We start from the raw sequence: 22525 nt of genomic DNA on the forward strand, positions 1-22525 counted from the left end.
TTTTTAGATTAAGATTGGCATATCAAACATGAGTAACGTTGGTTTATCATTAGGCTGTGTGTATCAGCTATGTTAAAGGAGTTGGTGCTGTAAGAAAAAAAATTCAAGAGTTAATCACATCATTTTCATTCAGTCAAAGTCAGTGGTAGCCCATGGTGGAGGCGCCAGACTCAAACAGGATCTAAAGCGAATGTCTGAACAAAAAGGTGGTAAACAGAGTTTAAGGAAAGCTGAAACATCCTGTAAAACTCGATAAGGTCAGTTCAAATATGATATGATTATTGCATTGAGCATTATTAAATTGAGAATCTAAGTAAGGCTGGGATTATTAAATACCATCTAGCGTTACATTAGCTGTTAACGCTGGTGCAGTTTGCTAACTAGCCTAATAATTGGTATGTAATGTATTACAGATCTGTCCTTCACTCTCCACTATGAAGACCTCCAAACCAGCACTGCTGTCCTCTGCCCAGGAGGAATGTGGTGTTTGGCTGGATACTGTGCAACTGAAAGGAAAAGCTAAACAGGTAATTGTGGAAACTAGTAATTAATTCTGACTGAATGGCTTTTTTATAATCTTTCAATAAAGCAGTGAATTAATACACTGAATAACTTGTTCACAGCAGATGTTGATAACACACTACCACTTACAGTATATAATCTCAACAATAGCTATTTCCTCAGTTTTTGCAATTTAATGTTTTACTAGGATCAAATTTTAATCCGCACATCTGATGTTTCAGAAAAAACTTGCCCGTCCCATTTCTAAACTACTGAATCCCTTCACTGGAGGTGGAGGATACAGTTTGGCTGTGGCACTCAATTTCACCCAGACCAAAATGGAGATGCCAAAGACCAAACAGAGCTCTATATCAACTTTCTTCCAACCTCAGGGCAGAGGTACGTTGCAAAACTCTGCTACCAGCGGGGTGTCAAGATATTTTCCTAGGATGATTGTCATATTTTGCTCAATCAGTCAGAAGCTTGCTGAATGTAAAAATTAAAACTGTGCTAACATAAAGCTTTTCTTTATACCTTTTGCCTAAAGTTCTCAATAAGATGTCTACATCTAAAGTGCCAAACCTGGATCCAGTGCAGCCTTCTTCATCATCTACCACGCCCACTGCCCCCACACCTGTAGCATCGGGGACAAAACGAAGACGTGAAATAGATCTTGAAATGTTTGACTTGCATAACTCTGAGACTGGAGTGAATGATGAGTGGAAACATGAAAATGTGGCTGAGCCTGAAGCAGCACTGTGGCAGGAGCAGGCAGCAGAAGAGCAATTTGAGGAGATAAATCCACCACAGAGTAAGAGGAGGTTCAATGCAGCCTCCTCATTGCCAGCTGACAGTCAACCTCTTCCACAGGCTTGGAGTCAGGACCCACTGCTCACCTGTAGCCAATATTCTGAAGGTGAATTTTACCTGACTAATCAGAAAAACACCAAAACGAAGGACGTTTGTGACTCTGAGCCAACTTTCCTTAAAAGTCTACAAAGTGAGGACGACTTTGGTATTCAGATTAATGCGGAAGCTAGAACATCGACTCAACATTTTCATTCTTTTCAAACGGATCAAGAGAAAGAAAACAGCAGGTTTTCGTCCTTTAGGTCCCCAAGAAAGCACTCGCCTCTTTCTCATATTAAACCTCTTTCAGATCGTAAATGTACAGAGCCAAAAACTGAATCACCTCGAAAACATGTTCCATTGTGCATGTTGAAAAGGGCCGATAAAAAGGAGAGCCTTGAGTCACAGTTCAAGTGGACAATACCGAGCAGCTCTCCTCTAAAAAAAACAGCACCACAGCTGCCCTGCAGAGAGGTGGATGAGGACAGTCTGGCCATGTTGTTCACACAGGACTCTGAAGGCTTCAGGGTGATCGCGCACAGAGGTCGCCAATCTAGGAGTCCACTTAAAGATAAGAGTAACATAAGCTCTGTGATGGTGAGAACAAGCGCTTACAAATCTATAGTGGAGAAGGATGAGGAAGACCAGATGCTCTTTACTCAAGACTCTCAGGGAAATATGGTCATCAAACACTGAAAGGAGACTTTGAAACTCTTATGTCGTCCATGCATCCTGAGTTTGAAATCAGTTATAAACTGAAATTTCTTGTATTTTTCCTCAACCACTTGATATTTAGCTATTTTCAAACTGAAAATATTGTCATTATCTCGGTGACTGTCTTACAAATCTTTCTTTCATCTATAAATCCTTTGTATTTTCCTGGATGTCTTTCTGTGTTTTTTTCATTGGAGAGTTTGCTTGTTTTTTTGACATGATACATTATATCCTTGTTTGGTCTCTCTGATGCTGATGTCTTGCAAGATGCAGCTCTCTTTTTCAAAGACTCTAACAAGCAAGAATGGAGGGTTTTGATTTTATTTGAAAAATGATACACAATTACATCAATTTGCTTTCATGTTAATTAAAAGTTTTGAAAAAAATTAGTGGTGTATACTATCTTTCTCTTATGCTGGTGCCATGTGCTACATCTTAGTATAAAGGAATACAGAGTCTAGGAAGTGCTCAAGTGTGAAAGTTATTACTACTGTCAGTTTTTAAAGATGTACAAATGCGGTGCTCGTCAATTGATTTCTAAATATTCACAGAAATAACTAGCCAAGTATTTAGTTAATTAATTCAAGTTGAATCAATAACTCCTACAGAATCTGACATTGTTACATCTGTCTGACCCGATTGATTTAACAATACATACACTAGAAAGACTGACATCTGCCTTTAATGCAAAATATAGTGAGCAGTGTTGCATAATCTTTACTCATTAAGTGCAACAGTACTACATGACTAGTGAATACCATGCATTATACACATTTAAAGAGATAACTAAGATACACTTCTTTAGATAGAAAATATACCAAGTGGTCCTACACTTAACTCAAAGTTATTTTTGTTTGCCTGGCCACTGAATGTCATATGTGCATGTTATGTGATCTTTAGCCTTTTCTGTAAAATAAGGTTTTACTGCTGTGATCTAAATGGTGCTTCAACTCTCATACAGTAAATCTTGATGGAGTTCAGTCATAACAATGCTGAAAACTAATTGACTTATATTTCAACAGTTACATATCCCTACATAAATGCCTTTATTGGTATGGCACAGAAATGTGAGAAAAGGTGAATACATTAGGGTTTTTATGGGCTCAAATCCGGAGTTATCCATTTATTCTGTGGGGATGTGTTTTGTAGAGAGAGAGACAATCAACCTAGTCGCTGGTTCTTCATAATCAACAGTTTCAAAGTGCTACAGAGACATGAAGTCACAAATACAGTAACAACAGACAGACCAAAAATGAATGTGTTGCAGTAATCCCTTTTATATCTCAGACAGAGATTATAAAAAATCAATGATAAACCGGTGGTAATGAAGGTGGAGCATCAATCAGCCTGCGATTTCAGTGGGCTCTGTCACCAGTTTGGAGCCGTCCCAAACGGTCTTGAACTGCTCCGGGACTGGATACTCTTTCTGTAGAACAACCAAGAAGGTAACTGTAAATTGAACTGTGAAACAACAACTACACACATGAAAGATCCAGGAAAACACTGGATTAACACATAATCAGAGAGATCCAACACTCTTCTACTCCTTTATCTCAGACACTCACATATTCCTCATCTTGTGGTATCAGGATGTTCATCTCAGAGCTCTTGGCACTGACGATGTCACAGTTGAGGGAGTCCTTGCTGAGGTAAACCTGGCAGCCCTCTGTCGTGTTGATGGAAATGGTTGGAACTGTTCCCAACACCTATAGAAAGACATATTGCAATTACTGTGACACAATTTGCACTGATGTAAAAAACAACAAACAACTGATTCTAATGATGTTCAAACAGAGGCCCTATAGCCTAAAGTCCTCCAGATCTAGTGTACGTTATATACTGTATATATAAAACAGATAACTGACCGTACATTTCTTTCTTTTGAAGCCAATGTATTCTGTACCTTTTTTTTTTCTCACCTGTAACTGAATTCCCTTTGAGTTGATGATCTCCACAATCCCAACGACGTTCTCAAAAACCAAACCCATCTTCTTGCAGTTGTCTGGAGAGAGTCAATACACATTAAAATAGTCATCATCAGAAATTATGAATTTAATCAAAAATGTTCTGTCTGCTTTTCAGAAGGCTCACCTATGATGATGGAGTTAATTTTGCCCTTAATCTGCAGGGTGGAGTTGTTACAGCCGAAGACGTAGACCACTTGTTTTAGCTCTGTCTCCTCAATTGTCAGGTCGTGTTTCTGCTCAAAGTTCTCCTGCAACCACAAGGTGACAGATTCAGTCAATAATACGTAACTTACTAACAGATGAAAATATAGTATCTTACTTTAGGGAATAATCCTTTAGAGGGAAAGTAAACATTTCACATACCACCCTCCATTTTTTCCCCTCAAGCTCCAGCAGAGGGGGTCTTTTCTGGACAGCCGGCCTGGGCGAGTTCACCGTCCCTGGGGACTTTGTTTTGGTCGGTGTTGCTTGCGAACGCAGATTGGAGTTCTTATGGGTCTTCTTGTCATCCGATACATGCTTCAGACCTACAGATATAATGTGTGCACATGCAGGGATGTAGTAGAAAACATTGAACGATTCCACTCAATTTTCAGCATTTAATTTAATTGAATTGCCTTAAACAGTCAAATTTCATGATATTTACAGAACTATTTCAGGGCATGATGTCTGTGTCATCAATGGCAGCGACAGTAAGTCCCTTTGCACCTGCATATCAAATAACCTTTATTCAACCCACCTTTAGTAATGTCCATGCCCTGGTTGAGCTGAGCAAAGAGTGCCGAGTGTTGAGGCGCAGCACCACCCGCCTGAGGCCCGGCGTCATCATCATTGAAGACCGGAGGTGGGCCAGGTGGAGGAGGGGGAGGCGGAGGAGGACAGGAGGGAGCACTGGGGCGGTCAAAGAGAGAAGGAGCAATGGGGCCCTGGAGGATGGACAAAGGCAAATGTTAGATAACAGCGTTGCCTTTTTGCTTTGTGAGACAACATAGCAGCATAGTAGTAACATGTCTCTCCAGCAGGGGGAGTACTGCACAGGAATTATCTTCAAGCTTGTCTTTTTAACAGTAGACCATGGTGTAGGTGATGTGCTCTGCAAACATGTAGATGAGAAAACAAAAATACTTTCATCTTAAGTGCTAAGAGATACTCTGATGATGGGGAAGCAGTTGTATTTCCCCTTAAGCAGCTTTAAGGTTTTTACTGTCTCTGTCTGTCAGTTCATATATATATATATATATATTCTGTACCAGCTTGTTACAGCTTTAAAACCATATGATGTTTTTACTGGGTGAAATATTAAAACCCACAGCTTTTCAACAAATGGAAATATTCTAGACATCTCGTACATTTATAAGCATTTTCTAACAAAAACTACCTGAAGTGTGTGGTGTCTTTGGAAACTTTGGGATGTCTGCTAGAATTTGAATTAAAGTCCTGTAACTTTGAAATATGTCTCTGGCTGAGCAGTTTCAGTTTGTAATTAGACTAACGAGGACCTATAATAGTGCTCTGGTCATCTCCAGTCCACTTTGATTTGTCTACAATGAATAGCAGCTTTGGTTTAACTGATGAACTGTGTACAGTTAAAGTGCACAGCCACCTATCAACTAATACAGTGAAGAGAACACACGACACACACACACACACACACACACACACACACACACACACACACACACACACACACACACACACACACAGTCTGAAGACCTCGCACAGCTGCCAGAGACACACACACCTATCACAGCAGTTCAACTGTCACTTTATGCGATTCTGAGTACAGCTGAGACTACTTGACCTTTGACACGAGGCACATGTGTCGTGAATATCATTGCTGAACAATGCTGACCTGTTACACTAAACAGCTCAGCGCATACCACTGGATTAGAAGCAGCATGTGTGTGTTCATGCATGGCTGTAAAACCGCCTGACTGCTTCTTTGTGTTCACGGCTGCTTGTGTGTTTGTGTGTGTACGGGTGTACACAAACACGTTTGTCTGAAGCAGAGGAAAACTATTTTGTTTGAGCGCATTTCTGTCCTTTTTTTTATTAATTTTGAGGGGCGTTTGGTCACAATTGATCAATTAGCAATAAATTAATTGGCAACTATTTTGATAATTGATTAATCATGTAAGTAATTATTTTAAGCTAACATGCCAAAGGTTCACTAGCAACAGCTTCTAAAATGTGATAATTTGGTGGATTTCAAGACTTCTAGGTAAATTGAGATGGACATTTTCACTGTTTTAAGGTATTCAATACTGAGAAAAGAAATAAGATTTTGGGTAAATTTTCAGTCAAGAAATTCCCAAGTTTTCTCATCCAGAATGTTCTTAACTGATCAGAGGCCAGGCACATTGCCTACAGGAGCACAGTGAGGACTAATATCATCAACTCAGTGGCACAAATTGTAAAACAAAACAAGGATAATCATTATTTCAGTCTTGTTTTTATGAAATGTTTGCCATAGGCCTGATCTGAAGCATAGGAATTAATGTGATTGGCAGTGTGTGTGTGTGTGTGTGTGTGTGTGTGTGTGTGTGTGTGTGTGTGTGTGTGTGTGTGTGTGTGTGTGTGTGTGTGTGTGTGTGTGTGTAAAGCCACCTCCATATGCCAGCCTGTGCATGTCAGAGTATAAGCGTGTCATTAAACCCCTGTCTGAGCAGCAGATGACGGCTGCGTTAAAAGGGGACCAGCCCTGCAGTTTAGGTTACAGCGCAGACTGTGTGTGTACACAGACTCTTTGTCGGGGTTCTTCTGTGAAGAAAACCTCCATTCAAGTAAACCCTGAGGACCACCTGTTAGTACCACACACTCCAGTCCTTGTACGTACACACACTCTGGGTCTCTCACACACACTTTAGCTCTGTCGTTTGACAGCAGGGACAACAGCTGACACACAAACAGCCTCAGCAAACTCTCAAGTTTCTGCATGTAAAAAACACATGCATGCACAGCTGTTGAGCATTAGCTTCACCTGATGTTTTAACCTAATCATTTGATGTTAAATGAGCAGTTAAAAATGTGGGTTAATACACTTATTCACTTGTATTTAATCTTTTTTTTCTTGACGAAAGTTATATGAGAAAATTGATACCGCTCACCTGTATGGTAAATATGGAGCTACAGCTCGCAGCCAGTTAGCCTAATGTAGCTTAGCATAAGAAATTGAAACAGGGGGAAACAGTTAAAATAAGCCTACTACTGTTTCAGGAAGTTGCTGTTCAAGGCAAAAAAAAAGATCCCCCACAAAATCCCTCAACTCCCTCAACTTGTATTTAAAGGGTGATTTTGGTATTTTTCAACCTGCATCCCATTTCCTCATTTTTTGGTTTCCAAGTATCTGATGGGACCAATTTTGTTAAATTGGCCCAGTACTGAGGGAGTACGCTGCAGACGTCCGCCGCTAAACGGGCTGTAATGTAACGGCCCTGGGCAAATCCACTAAAAATGGATGTTTTGTCAGCGACATACTGAGATTGTTATTACAAATGTCTGGCACCATTATGGAGAGGACCTATCAGAGAAATAAAACGGTTTTCTTTTACCTTTCACTTGATCCGGTCATTGGGAAACGCATGATTGTTTTGGGTAAGGTGAGGACTTTTCTAAGGTGAGATGATTCCATTGTAGCCTGTTTAGCCGCTGCCATCTGCAGCGTTCTCCTTCAATACTGGACACATGTCAAAAACTGTTTTCCTCATTAGTCACTTATAGGGTCAAGGTTGAAAAAAAAAAACAAAGTCACCCTTTAAGTTTTTGTGCAACATAACTAAACGAGATCCAAGGTGTTATTACCTTTGGATGTATCTATGCTAGCTGTTTCCAATCTTTATGCTAGGCGAAATTTAAGTTTACTGTCTCCAGATTATAGCTTCATATTTACCGTACAGACACACATACACAAGACTGGTATTGGTCTCCTCATCCAACTAGGCTAATGTAAGTGGAAATAGTGGAAACAAGTGTATTTCCCAAAATGTTAAACTGTTCCTTTAAGAGCCACAGCTTTCCCTGACTGAATAAAGGTTAGAAACCCTTCGAGCTAACAAGGAAAATAATGGTCAAGTGTGTGTCGAAGGATTTGGTTTCTGGCCATCAGAATTTCTGGGATCTGCAGAGGAGTCCCAAAGCTGACATCCATAAACAGAAGTGTGTGTGGGAGTGACAGAGGTTTAGGGAGCTCTATGGAGCAGCTACTGGAGAGAAACTCATTCATTCATTCATGCTCTCTGCAGTGGTTTATGTAACCGGCTGCTCCATAACTAAAAATGGAAGTGTACGCAAAAAGCAGGAGTTAATTTTAGCTCTGATATAAAAAATATCAAGGCCTGCGAATGGAAACTAGCTGAAAACACATCTAGATTAGTAAACAAGTGGTTACAGGAGTAATGTATAGTTTTCAGTCAAGTGTATTAACTTTTAGAGGAGAAGTAGCTGTACTCACACTCTTGCTCCACACCAGTCCTGTAGTGTGGTGCTGTTTGATGAAGGACTGCATCTCGGTCCAGATCGAAAGGTAAGAACGAACCCAGTCTACATGACGCCTGTCGCTGGGGAGGTTGGAGAGAGATATGATGGTCAGATGAAAACAGAAAGGAAGATTGAGTGAGCAGTAAGGTAGGACGGAGCAAAGTGAGGAAGTGCAGAAGAAGGTGATGTGAGGATGGATTGAAGGAGAAGATCATGTAAAAAGAGGAAGAAAGGAAATCTTGTCAAATGAAGCATTTCACTGATGAACTTTCTTAGATCGAAGACGTCAACTGAAGTTGTAAAATTTGACTCCAATTGCATCTTTCTGGATTATTGCATATTGTGCTATTTGGTTAAGAAAATATCACACAATGAAACAGATATGAAAGGTAACCAAATAAACTCTTGAAGGTGAGTTGTGTGATTGATGTGATTGATGCTGCTTTTTAATTAGCCCTGTTAATATTGCAATATTGTCAAAAAGAATGCAAATTTAAAGCTCACGGTGATGGATTAAACAACTAAAGCAAGTCTGCGTGTTCACTTTCATACTGTGTAGAAACTATAAGAATCAATGGCTGCCTGGGACTGATAAAACATTTGAGGAATCTGATTCTCTAGATCAAAATTGTAAGCAGTAAAGTATTTATGACTAGGAACACTTGAAGAAGAAAGACCGTATGGTATAGTACTTACTTTTCCTTGTAGTCCTTCAGCACTCTGTTCGTGTAGAAGGTGGCAGCATCGTTCATCTCCTTAACATACGGACCCGGCTTCTGATTCTGAGAGGCATGAGAGTTCATTAGAAGACACTTACCTCACTGTCAGTGTGGCAGAGGCACTGTGAGGTCAAACGTTTTTTATACAGCAACGAACACTGACCAGAGCCTGCTCCAGAGGCTTTCCTTTGAGTACTCAAGTGGAAAAGCTTTGATCTTAATCTAAATGATATTAATCCCTAAACTCAGAAAAAGATAATTTGTTCTGACGAGAAGCAGAGACTGATCATAGGACAGAGGAACTAATACTGGATTTAAAACATGGTAGGCTGTGTTTACTTATACTTTTACTTATCTATATGCAACATTATCATAGTTTTTATGTATGACTGTATAATTACAAAAGGAGCCATGTTTAACATCATACCCTATCTAAAGATAATGTGGAGTAATTTCTACCTGAGCAAAAAAGTCGCTCTCCCTCTGTTTGTGTTGTTATCCGAGCTTCTCCTTGCTTTGATGTCATAACCGGGCTGGCCGTGCATGTTTTAAGTGCATCATAGTGCATGTGAGCCTGTCCCACTGATTAGCTCATTTCTGCTGCTCTGCACTGTTCTCATACCGCGGTTACAGATGATAACACCATCCGGACCGACAGCCTGGTCGTGGAAGTGTATCACCCACTTAGGTAAACACTGTAAGCTGTGTCGGCACTGTTGCCGTAGTTTGCACTGTTAGTGCTGTTAGCATCAAAAGCTATGAGCCACCCGCCATGTTGAGAGCTGGTGAGAGGCAATCGAAATACTCCCAATCTTGGATCTTGCACCTTTAGAGTTTAGACTTGCATTTTGTTTTTCTCACAATTAGCATTTTTTGGATAGTTTTACTTTATATTCCAATTTTGATTGCGTTTAACTTTTTAGACTGTTGATGATCTTGTGCATGCATTCTCGAAGTAGAGGAATTCCTTTGATTTTTAAGGTGACCTTTTGTTTCTGCACATTATTTTCATAGCAGGAAACTTGGATGTTTCTTCCTGCTCAAGTTAGGAGTTTCCTTAGGTGATGTATTTATGTGCTGTTTATTGTTTCTCTGGCTGATCTGCATCATCTTACATGTGTTTTCCTGTAAATATTTGTGTGTTTTTTGTGCATTAGTGTGTTTATTTGGACTCTTCCTTACCACAGCCACCCAGCCTAGAGCGGGGATGCTCTCACTGACCGCTGACAGGTGGTTGAAGAGGCTGCTGCCGCGGTTTCTTTCGCGGAAGCTCTGGATCTCCTGGATGTGCTCTGAAATTGGCTTCAGCAGGTCGTGCAGCTCCGTCTGCAGAAGAAGAATAAGGGAGGTATTAGAATAGTTGTGCAGAGGGATGCAGGACAAAAGTGTGAGAGGAGTATGCAAGATGAAAGAGCTATGTAGAGTGGCAGGATAATGGGACTTCTAAACAACATATGGGATTTAAATCAAATGACTAAATGCCCTGAAAGTTATAAAACCAGAGAGAATAACTTCTTTAACAAAACATGACAGCCTCTTCCTTCTTCAACATATTTCAGATACTTTAGTTTTTACAACCCCAATGTTCCCCACCAATCCATACCCAGCCTGGTCCTGTTGCCAGTCAGTAATTCCTAAACTATGCTACAGGACAGTAACTAATTTTATTAGCCAGAGCTTTTTTTCCATTGGATCTTCCAGATCTCAGCTACAGTATAGCTCGTCTCCCAGCCCTCAGCTCCCCTCCTCATCGCTTCGTTCCTGCAAACATTCCTCGGTTCATGGGGAGATCCCTCTGGCCTTGTAAGGCGTACTGCTCCTCCAGTGTTTACAGTTTACCTTTCACACATGCACCCGCACACATAGATTCAGGAACACAATGTTTCATTTGGGGAATTGCTGCTAGAACTTTCTTGTTCTGATCTGCAGTGAACTGGCTGCTATGTGAAACATTTACTGGTAATGAGCTGTGACAAAAGTGTTTCTTTATTCAGATGACAAGCTGCAGGACACTGCTCTGTTATTGAAGTAGCTGATTTATTACATGCATTAAGATAAGCAAGTGTATTTGCTTTGATAACCTATAAGTTTATACAGGTCACCTGATGTATGGTAAAGAATCTCTAGCTGTATAGTGTTTGGTTGATTCCACGGCCCACAGTTCATTTTGGTGTATTTTTCGTTTAATACACGTAGATGCATACAGCTCCTATGCTTACGTGCAAAGGAGCAATAAAACCCCAATGAGTTGCACATGATCTCCATAAGATGAAGTAGACGCTCCTTTCTCTGCTCCTCCGGCTGCTTTTATTCTCACTAAATCCAGCTAATATCTGTGTGCAAGGAGCTCTAAAGCAGATACCATACTTGTATCGTACTTGTGTACTGGGTTTACCGAGTAAAAATGGATGATAAGGATGATTTGAAGTAACATGAATTGCAACTAACAATTATTATATTTACTGATTATTTCGCAGATTATTCAATTTGAATTAATCATTTCATTGTTTTGTCTATAAAATGTTCAAAAACCATGAAAAATGCCCATTGTGATTTTTCAAGCTCTTTTAATGTCTGACAAACAACCTCGAAATATTCAGTTCACTATCATACACAACAAAAAAAGAATTAAATCCGCACATTTGAGAAGCTGGAATCAGCATGTATGGCATTTTTGCTTGAAAATAATTACTAAAACAACTAATGTTAGCTGCAAATTCAACTTCCAGGGAAATTAACTGATAGTTTCAGCTCTACTATTTATGTGAAACATTTTTAAGAGCAAGGAACATTCTCTGGCAACCGATAGCATCTATACTGACGACAACAAGTCGCCATGGCTCCCACTGAAAGTATGACTTGTATTCTGTGAGTCAGTGGACTTCCCCTCACTCAATAATGCTGCACAGTGAGAAGAGAGACAAATATAACGCAGTATTCCCAAGTGCACTGTAACCTGAAAATGTTCTGGCAAATTTACATGCTGCCATCAAGTCAAAACATAAGTTCATTTTCCATGTAAGTTTTCCCTTCCACATATATACATACAGTCATACATACACACATATTACTTTACGCTAAGATAAGCTAAGCTAAGATAAGCTAAGCTAAGCTAAGCTAAGCTAAGCTAAGCTAATTGTATGATGCCAGTAGACATCTTAGCTTGGAAGAAATACTTGAAGCAAGGAGAAACAGCTGGCCCTGTGACCAGCACCGCTAAAGCTCACTAACTAAAATGTTGTTTTTCACGTGTTCAGTCTATACAAGTGTTTTATTCTTGCTGGGAGCAGAATAGCAAACAGTCGGGCAGAGCTAGCTTCATAAAACTGTTGGCTTAGCACAAAGAAAGGAGAACTTAATTGAATCAGAGACTGAACTAAAGCAGCTCCTTAGAATCACAGCGTTATGTAATGTGATTGCTCACATTGCGTTCTGTGTCTGAACTAGCTCACAAAGTCTATAATAATCTCTGAACTAAAATGAACACAATGACTTGAATTCTAATTTCCACTGCTCCTCAGGCAGTTCTCAAAAAATAAATGTTTCTAAATGCAAATGTAGCCTCCATATGACTACATGGATAAGTCAACTGAGGCAGAGATACAGACGGATACAGACAGAATGAGAATGAGCCGACAAAAGGTTCAAAAACGTCGGCTCACATTATTCGATGGGCAGTGTGTTACAAAAGCACAGCAGCCGAGCCTTGACTTCCTATACAAGCAGTGGATCAAAGGTGCAGAGCGGAGGGCGACAAACTGTAACTGTGAAAGTCTACAGTGTGTCGGAACTGCCAGACACACAAAGCTAACAGGCCAACTTGAGGTCACAAGAGAGAGAGAGAGAGAGAGGCTTACTTTCTTTCCCTCTATCTAACTTTCTCTCTCACACTCTTTCACACACACACACACACACACACACACACACACGCACAGAGGCTCAAATATAGAACATGCCCATAAAAAGTCAGAGAGCACAACAGGGGCTGCACTGCAGAGAAAGGCCAGAAGTTTGTTATCTGTGTGTGTGTGTGTGTGTGTGTGTGTGTGTGTGTGTGTGTGTGTGTGTGTGTGTGTGTGTGTGTGTGTGTGTGTGTGTGTGTGTGTGTGTGTGTGTGTGTGTGTGTGTGTGTGCGTGTGTGCGTGTGTGTAAAGAGGGAGGGCACTGGTCACTTTCCCTCCTATGCCTGATCTGCATTGCGGACTACAGACAAAGAGATGAATGAGTGGGGTCGACAAATGTGTGTTTGTTTGTGAAGGTTTTTCAGGACATGTGTAATATGGTGGTTGGTGTTTTTGTGTGTGTGTGTGTGTGTGTGTGTGTGTGTTTGGGTGTGTATGTGTGCATTGAAGGGTTTATGAGTCATGTTGACTGAATCAAGAACTTCAATCAAGTTTTCTCATAGAGCATTTCCTTAATCATCCTTTTTAGAAAATCTGAGACATATTCTGAAATTAAATGGTATATTAGACTCATATTGGTAAAGAGAAAACATTGTTTATAGCTTTAGCATTCAACAACTTCAGCTCCCATGAGGTTTCACAGTGCTACTGGGACTATTGCGTAAAAAGTCAAACAAACCTGAACGCCTCATGTCAACTAATGTCTAACTTAACCCGAATTAACCCTAAATTAAGAGCATATAGTTCTATTTTGTCAATGCATACCCGTAGGCCTACAAACCAAATATTAAATGTTTGGCCAACAGTGATGCAGAATTTCATCTCTTCATCCCCTATATTTCTCTCCTTCCCTCTCTTGTGTCAGTCCCTCTCTCTCTAAAACACTTACTCTTTCCCTGTTGGCATTTCTGACAATCACTGAACGCTCTTTTCACAGCCTCTTGACCAATGACCTGACAGATAGGGAGTAATCACTTCCTGGTGGGCTCTACAAGCCCTGTAAAACACACAACACACACAACACACACACAACAGACACACACACAACACAAACAGAAGGCCAATGTGATGATATCATATCAGCTCATTCTCTCTCTCACACACACACACACACCCACACACACACACACACCCACATAGTTTTTTTCTCCCACCCCCCTTTCTCTATACGTGAACATGTTGGGAATGTGTTGTATTGGCGTTTTCTTAGTCAAAGAGCAGCATAATCCCTCTGTGAACAGCCCGGCCTGCTGGGGAACACAAGAGGGGAGGACACAGACCGACACGCCGCTCCGAGGTTCAGTTCATCTCTATGTTAGATCAGAAATGTTTTTTATGCAGTTCGTTACTGAATGTTGTGAGAGTTGCACTGAGCATCACCGTTAACTGAAAGATAACTGCAGCCAATCATAATGATGGTATCAAGTCACATTTAAATGATTACTTATCATTTCCACCTCGTTCAGTTGGGTTCTAATAAAACCAACAAAGAGCATAAAGTATACAGCACGATTTAAACCATTAAATAACTGTTTTAACTGTTGTTTGCCATTCAGTAAAAGTGGTTTTGATTTAGTTTACAGTGTCAAACCTTTTTGTTTTACAGTAAAGCATCTCAAAGATAAAGGGGAAAGTGTCAGAAATAACTGGCACATTGGCATATATTTCTACAGTAATGATTTCAATAATTTTATTTATCATGAATTATGTACTCAAAAGTCTAACATTCTGATATAAACCTGCCAGAATAAGTTAGAGTAGTTTAATGTCACATAGCCTCTGGGATTGATGCTGGATGCCAAAGGATCAATAAGATGCCCTTTTGATTTAATAGTGACCACACACAGCTGTCACACCATTTCAGCATGTTGTACCTGTGAAGGTTCCTGGTGTGCGGCAGCCATCTTGAGAAAAGTTCTCAGAGTTTGCAGGGCGTTGTTGACCATGTCCGCCTGTCAAACATGAAGAACCAAAGTAAGATGGGTTAGGATATGGTTAGGGTTATAATACATTAAATGTAACAAGCAGTATGTAACTATATTGTGTATACTAGAGAAAGTTACAGTGCAATGAAAAAAGGTTTGCAAGTATTTTATTCTCTTATGTTTAAGCTTTTTGTTTTCTCACGACTATTGAAATCTAGGCAGACAATGAATCTGTTTTAGGCATTAAAAGAAAGTTAAGTAACACACACACACACGCAGAGTTGGGGTTTGTCCCAGCCAGCTGTGTCCTGTGTGTGTTTGAAACCTCGGTCGCGGGCCAAGGGAACCACCAGGGAGGCTTTGTCCATAAAAGGAGCTCTGCAAACTTAAAGAAACTACCTCTGGCTCTCACTCACACATTCCCCCTCCTTCTCATCCTGTTCAGTGATGTGACATGGAGATAGAGATCTTCTATCGAGGTACAGAGGATGAAATACAAGCAGTATTTTTTTTTTACATTTAGCTGCGATTTCTCTCTGCCTGCGTTTACTCTTCTGTTCTGGATTCATTCAAAGGGAATAACACTGTTATTATTGCCAACTGGCCTACAAGAAAACACACTCACAGTCCTAGTGGGAGTACAGGTCATTACCAAATAGGAAAAGGTGCTCCTCTAGCGTTTTGATAAATTAAAGTATGATCAAAGTTCAGTCATACTCCGTCCTTGGCTTTGAAGAAGACAGGAATCCTTGGATCATGGACCTCCCATACACAAACACCACTACCCTGCAGCTTTCCAGTGCCATGCATATGTAAGTGGGATCTAAAGCAGGACAATCCATGTTTGTTTATAAATTCAATAAAAATTGGCACAGGCCGACTGCACTATTGCTCCACTGGTATTTAGAGAGAATCTCGGCTCATTACTGTGAGCAATCCGTATTTATATTGAAGTACAAGACACATGTACAGCAGATTTTCAAGCAAAACATTTCAAACTGAGGTTAGCATCCAGTGTTACATTTGGAGAAAAATAGGTACTTCAGAAATAAGTACTACTCTTTCATTAAGTTGGGGGACTTTTAAGGTATAGATCTTGTTTTTTTATTTTATATAATAACTCCTCATGAAGAGTACAATGAACTAGGTATGTAAAATGTGTGGAGTGCCACTTTAGAAGATGATTCACAGTTGCTTTTGACAACGGTAAACTGACAAACCTGTACGATTGATAGTATCGCAGATGATAACATCTGTCTACTACAGCTGCCTCAGAACATGCATGAGTGTGCATGGGCAGGTGGCTTATTCATCATCATCATCAACATTTGTGTGGAACGGTGAGACTTTACACTCTGAATATGTGGGTGTATCAAGGCTGTATGTTTAGTTTCAGAAGTGGGTATAAAAAAAAATATATATATATATAATGTTGTATTTCTATCTTTACTACAGAGTGCTCTCCTTTACTTCATTTTCTTGGATTTATGTCTTCTTTGAGAAATAACGTGTAAATATAAGCATTAATAGATTCTTTTTCAGCCCTGACTAGTGCCTGAAATGCAGCTTTTATGTTGCATGCTAATAATTGAAGGCCGCTCATGAGTCGATCAACATTTTGATTAACTTGTTTCTTCTCTCATCTGGATTACGGCAGCCGGACAGTAAAACGACAGTGTATAGAGAGACTTCAGTGAATGAACCGAACACAACTTACATGTTTCTCCACCTCACTTCCTATGGCGTGGCTGCAGTTCAGGTACTCTGACAACGGACCACTCAGCAGGACGTCAAAGGCCTCCACACATTGAGGCAAATCTGGAGACACACAGAGACATAACTGCTCTTAGTTAAGCTTTCACTTCATTTTATCCAGTGCATGTTTAATTTGTTGGTATTTGTGGTGAGTATTGCTGAGAAACAGACTTGCCTCCATTGATGCCATTGACACAGTCCCCATTAGTCATGCGGCTGGACGCCTGCTTGGTGATGGACATCTTCTCCAGGCGAGTCACAGCTTGCTCCAGCCGTTCCATTAAACCTTCCATGGTGTCAAATCTAGAAACAAAAGTATGGTTTCTTAAGCTGTGACCTTTCTAATCTTAGGTATTTGTTTTGTGATACAGTACGCTCTTTCATTTTATTGATCCCAGAAGAAAAGTGTTTCGCCCTCTTCACAAGGAGGTGAGAGATCAGCACTGGGTCATGAGCAGAGGATCACTATTAAGGACCTCCACACTGCTAAACTTTCCCACCCTGAGGCTCCCTGTTTTCAAAAAGCTGGCACGTCATTGCGAGGGATAAACTAAATGTGGCCAATGAGAGTGAGGTTTATATGAACACCGTCTCTGTTCGAGCTGTCTGGCGCTCTGCCACAGTCACAACCTCTGCCATGAACACATGAACGTATCATACAATTGGATTAAGAAGGGACAGAGACTGGAGTCAGGCAGAGAGGAAAAATAGAGAATTGAGTGCAGTGGAATAAACCTGAAAAGAATACCTGTTGAAATATACAGTGTCTTTTTAATATAATTAATGTATTTTCTGTTTAATAAAAAATTAAATGAAATAAAGAATAAAATCAATATATACAGACAATAATATAAAACCACAGACTTGTGAAATAATCCTATTCATTTTTATAATATAGTTGATAAATTGCAAGTAATCTTAATTCAGTTCCAGTTTTGAATCACATAACTCGCTCTGTTGTGTTTGTCTGGGTTGACAGACAAAGACTTTCTGATTAAAAGTGACATTATGAAATCAAAGCAAAAACGGAAAGAATGACATTTTCAAAAATATTGGGATGAATAAAAGTGAATTCAATAAAGTGTGTGGAAATAAAGGAGTATGAAAAACACATTTCATAATAAGGAGCTCAATTGAGGAATTGGAATGGATAATGTCTGTTTCTTCATGTTATATTGAATGCCATATATTGTCCCAGGTAAGGTATCAATAATCCTGGTTATTCCCCTTTTCCACATGTTAGCACAAATATCTGTCATTTAGATTGGACATTCAACATACATGATTATATAGGACTGTACCCAAACCCAGCCGGAATGTGCAGAAAGTATTGCCAAGCTTAACTCACTGCTATGAGATGAACCAACCTTGTAATCGAATGCCGATGAAACCCGGCACAGACCACATCGTATCTCTTTCTATCACATTGACCAGCCATATGCCTCATCGTGAAGCAATGCAGGCAATTAGTCAACAGAGTGGAATTCAATCCAGCAACCCTATGCATGTTTACTCAAACTACTGCTGGGTAACATGCACTTCCTCATCTGACACCTGCTACCTTCCTGTCCAACAAACAATCCAATGGTGTGAGATGTAATCTGTTTTACTTGCTTCACAAATGATCCATAAAAACATCAGGAGGCTCTTTGCATCACATTAATATGGGGGCTAGGCTGCATAGTTTTCCCTGTCTGTAATCTTTGTAAATGATGACTTGTAATTATGTGCTATGAGCAGCAAATATGTCCTGATGGGCGTCAGCGAGTCATCTCTGTGGAGAAACCTCTCAGCCGTGCCAGATGACAGTCGCAGGACTCAGCTGCTATTTCTGCCTTCCGGGTCACACCAGCTCTGAAACCTGGAGAGCTCGATGTAGGCTGATCATGTGCAATAAGGCAGATATGAAGCAACATCTGCTCCAAGACATTTGCTTGGATCGAGGGGAGTTAAATTTACCTCTTGAATTTGAGTAAGGTTTAACGTATAAATGAAGTATTCACACATTTGTAAACATCTTGTTGTTTAAACATATGCAAAACCAAAAGAAAAACGTCTGTCATTTATGGTTAATAAATTGTCTTTAATGGTGGATATTTATTTTAACAACTGACTGCTCCAACCGACTATTTGACCACTTACATCCTGGGAAAGTGCTGCAAGGTATCTGAACCAAAATACATCTTCTTATCAACAGATTGTTAACAATTACATCTGCAGACTTGATTGATTGTTGTAGGAACCCTTTATTAACCAATCATGAACATATATACTATAGAAGTACACATGTACATCACTGTAACAAGGTGATTATCAGAGGGCGTTAAGTTACTCTTTAAAGACGGGCTCTGAGAAATATTAAGGGGCAGATTTCATTTTCTGATACAGCCTCAGGGCTGCAGTTTTAATTTTATACATTGAATAGATGATAAAGAATCAACTACTGTTATTCTTCAAGTCCAAGACACTTCACTTAATCACATGCTCAAAAATAATGTATTTAAAAACCATGAGACAGAAACAGCCAGTGTATTGTCAAATAGCCAAATTCTCCATGGCAATGGGACGACATGGCCAACAATCCTCTTTTAGCTTTTTATATGCACTTAATACATCCAGCCAATCACAGAAAGGGGAAACAGCCAGAGTGGGTTCAAACCATTAATGGTACACAGACTGGAAAAAATGTCTAAAATATGTTGAAGTTAAAGGAATTCATCTATCGATAAATGTTCGTTGTTGTATGAAGTAGACATTAGTAGACCTCAGTAAATGAACACATTCCTCATTAAAGTCTGCAGACAGCTGAGCAACAGTGTCTGCCACATGCAGACCAAAACCAACAGCTGAGAAAGCACACTTGTCGCTGCAGTGGAAAGATATTACTGACTTCACCCTGACTTGCATGTGTCCCCTGAACCTCCTGGCCTGGCATCTGATCTTTGGGGCTATATTGGGCCACAGTCTGCTGCTATGGGCCTACTGTAAGGTCTTCTAATGTAGGTCTAAAAGGTCCTGTGCTGTAACTGTACAAGTAAACTTTAGTATATTCAGCAAACAATAGTTTTATCTGTATTGTGCTTATGCTACAGCAGGTCATATAGGCATTTGAACAGGACACTGTTATACCATCAATATGAGCCGTTAGTGAATGCCTTGGTACTAGGTCTTGGGTCCATTTAGTAGCGGTTTCGGACATTTCACTCATATCACATGGCCTTCATCAGCAGATTGCACTTGAGGACTTCCTGTATGTGTTGAATTAAAGTTTAGTTTAAAAGTCAAAGCAAATTTAACCAAAGTTTGAGTCCATCTTTGAGCCAACATGGAGGAGATGTGATGAAAAAAGCTTCAAAAACTACTACGCTGACCTTTAGGTGAGATTGTTTTGTCAATTGTTTGAAACTCAAAACATCTACAGCCTATACCATGTGTACCTTATGACATTAATAGGCTGTTTGAGACTCATGTTGGGTGGTTACAGGTGATCAGGTAGTACCTCTTCAAGAAGTACTACCCTGAGCCTTCCTCGTAGCACTTATTGCACTCGTATTAGTTGTTGCACTTACTGTATTTGTATCAGTTCGCTGCACTTATTGAATTTGTATTTGTTTACTGCACTTATCCTATTCGTAGTAGTTTGTAGCACTTACTATATTCGGATTAGTCTGTTGCAATTATTGTTTTCGTAGTAACTTGCCTCTGCACTATACTTTTGCTCTGGTTTATGCTTTAAGATGCTTGTTTAAGAAAGGAGATGCACTTATGACTTCTGGTGACTAGTAGTTCTCTTGAATACCTATGTTGAATACACTTATTGTAAGTCGCTTTGGATAAAAGCGTCTGCTAAATGACTGTAATGTAATGTAATGTAATGTAATGATCATCACGCACGCAGGCACTGTCACAGACCAAAGATGACGCTTCATAATAAAACATGACATGGCACACTGCTGGCATGCTGACAGGACTTTCACCGCCCCTCAAATCTGATGCTCAACGCCACAACATCCGACAGACAAGCGAGATAAAGGGGAAAATAACACAGTGTGCAGCTTATACTGCGTGCTAAAAACATAAGAGAGCATGGCGCAGGGAGCAGGTGAAGATGACTCTGTTTGGACATTTTCTTGAACACCTCGTTGTTACCTCTCCTCCACCTAAATAAACAAAACCTGACACTTAAAAACTCAGTATATAAAAAGAAAAACTTACCCCCTTTTCCTCTGGTCCGCAAATTGCTGCAGATGTTTTTGTTGGGACTGTCAGTACCCCGGGACGGACCGTGGCTCTGTCGGTCCCCTCCTGCCCCGTCACTCTTGCAGGATGTCCTAATTAAGCAAGGCGGTGAACCTGAGAGCCACACGGAGAGCAGGGACCAGCACCGTGACTCAGTGCCGCAGTGTCTCCTCTCCGGGGCGGACAAGCATTTCACCTCGCAGGCAACATGGCAGCCTCAGACAGCACCGGCTAAAAATAGAAGAGTTGTTGACGCTGGGGTGAAGTCTGCACGTGTCTCTCCAGGGGGAATGGACTTGAAGTTGAAACAGGGAAGTCATCATCATCATCATCATCATCATCATCATCTTCATCCAGGGAACCAGGGCTTGACCCCCTACCTGGACATCCCCTCCTGAATAAGATAGCTACCCCCATTATACCAGAGTTCTCCAACGATTTAGTGGGCCCATTGCATCTTCATGAGGTTCTGCGATTTACATTACATTTACATTACATTACAGTCATTTAGCAGACGCTTTTATCCAAAGCGACTTACAATCAGTAGTATATTACATATCATTCACCCATTCACACACTGATGACAGGCTACCATGCAAGGTGCCACCATCAGACTCTAACTAACATTCATGCAACATCCAGTCCACACCGATGGCAAGCCTTCAGGAGCAACTTGGGGTTAAGTGTCTTGCCCAAGGACACATCGACTGCCGAAGCCGGGTATCGAACCACCGATCCTCTGATTGGAGAACTACCTTGCTCTCCACTACGCCACAGCCGCCCCCAGCAGAATTTGAGCAGAATGGGATAAGAACCCCCTGTTATCTTTATTTAGTGTGTCCATTGAGCCAATTTGTTCAAGATAGTTACCGCCACTGCCCACCTTGAAGTCACACCAGATAATTATCCAATTTTCTTTTTTTAGAAATGATTGTTTGAGTATTTTATGTGAATTTCGTGCAGGAAACGAGAAAAGATGGGGGCCTTTGTCAACAGTGTTCGCCTTAACTAGCTATTTTTGTCGTGTTTGTCATGTATTTTTAGGGCTTTATTATCAAGTAAAACTACAAAAAAGTAGTACCTTTTTAAAAAAAATAAGCTTAGGGTTGTATTTATAATCGAACTATGGCCTTTAGCGATACCGCTAGAAAGCCCCAATATCTCAGTCTCCCCACTCGACTGTGCATAATTATAGTCTGAACAATATGATCTGAACATAGCACTAAGCCACATACACCCACAGTCTGAAATTTGTAGTTATTTCCCAGTTAACTTTACCACTGATGACAGTTTTTATTATTCGTATTAGTGGTTCCTGTAATTGATCTGTAAAGCTTTTAGCAGATTATTTACTATAGTAGTAACTTATAAACCTGTTATGAATAATGCCTTATTAGAAAGTAGTACTGACTTTAAAAAGCACCTCCGGAGCCCTGACATTACAGGCTACCTGTTTTCAAAGAGTAGTACTCCCCATG

The 22525-nt window shown here is 40.3% G+C and overlaps 2 protein-coding genes across 2 annotated transcripts; one reads left to right on the forward strand and one right to left on the reverse strand.

Moving 5' to 3' along the window:
* Nucleotides 1-31: 31 nt before the first annotated feature.
* LOC129097213 (uncharacterized) lies at nucleotides 32-2053 on the forward strand. The gene is made up of 4 exons (XM_054605984.1): nucleotides 32-257; nucleotides 414-527; nucleotides 744-900; nucleotides 1049-2053. The coding sequence occupies exons 2-4, from the start codon at nucleotides 435-437 to the stop codon at nucleotides 2044-2046; spliced, it is 1248 nt and encodes a 415-aa protein (XP_054461959.1). The 5' UTR covers nucleotides 32-257; nucleotides 414-434; the 3' UTR covers nucleotides 2047-2053.
* Nucleotides 2054-3398: 1345 nt separating this feature from the next.
* On the reverse strand, nucleotides 3399-21249 carry cap2 (cyclase associated actin cytoskeleton regulatory protein 2). The gene is made up of 13 exons (XM_054605987.1): nucleotides 21024-21249; nucleotides 16978-17111; nucleotides 16771-16865; nucleotides 15003-15080; nucleotides 10409-10552; nucleotides 9204-9289; nucleotides 8482-8587; nucleotides 4771-4957; nucleotides 4395-4558; nucleotides 4156-4279; nucleotides 3984-4066; nucleotides 3630-3770; nucleotides 3399-3490 (listed from the first exon to the last, which is right to left on the reverse strand). The coding sequence occupies exons 2-13, from the start codon at nucleotides 17099-17101 to the stop codon at nucleotides 3407-3409; spliced, it is 1416 nt and encodes a 471-aa protein (XP_054461962.1). The 5' UTR covers nucleotides 17102-17111; nucleotides 21024-21249; the 3' UTR covers nucleotides 3399-3406.
* Nucleotides 21250-22525: the final 1276 nt, after the last annotated feature.

This window comes from Anoplopoma fimbria, chromosome 10 (assembly GCF_027596085.1).
Source record: "Anoplopoma fimbria isolate UVic2021 breed Golden Eagle Sablefish chromosome 10, Afim_UVic_2022, whole genome shotgun sequence".
Taxonomy (NCBI): Eukaryota; Metazoa; Chordata; class Actinopteri; order Perciformes; family Anoplopomatidae; genus Anoplopoma; species Anoplopoma fimbria.

Bases quoted from the DNA above. Each gene is read 5' to 3' on its own strand.
- LOC129097213 (XM_054605984.1), top strand. From the start codon at position 435: ATGAAGACCTCCAAACCAGCACTGCTGTCCTCTGCCCAGGAGGAATGT. The intron at 528-743 runs GTAATTGTGGAA...CTGATGTTTCAG, and splicing joins TGAAAGGAAAAGCTAAACAG to AAAAAACTTGCCCGTCCCAT. The intron at 901-1,048 runs GTACGTTGCAAA...TTTTGCCTAAAG, and splicing joins CTTCCAACCTCAGGGCAGAG to TTCTCAATAAGATGTCTACA.
- cap2 (XM_054605987.1), bottom strand. From the start codon at position 17,101: ATGGAAGGTTTAATGGAACGGCTGGAGCAAGCTGTGACTCGCCTGGAG. The intron at 15,081-16,770 runs GTAAGTTGTGTT...CATGTTTGACAG, and splicing joins GAAGTGAGGTGGAGAAACAT to GCGGACATGGTCAACAACGC. The intron at 8,588-9,203 runs GTAAGTACTATA...CAACCTCCCCAG, and splicing joins CTGAAGGACTACAAGGAAAA to CGACAGGCGTCATGTAGACT.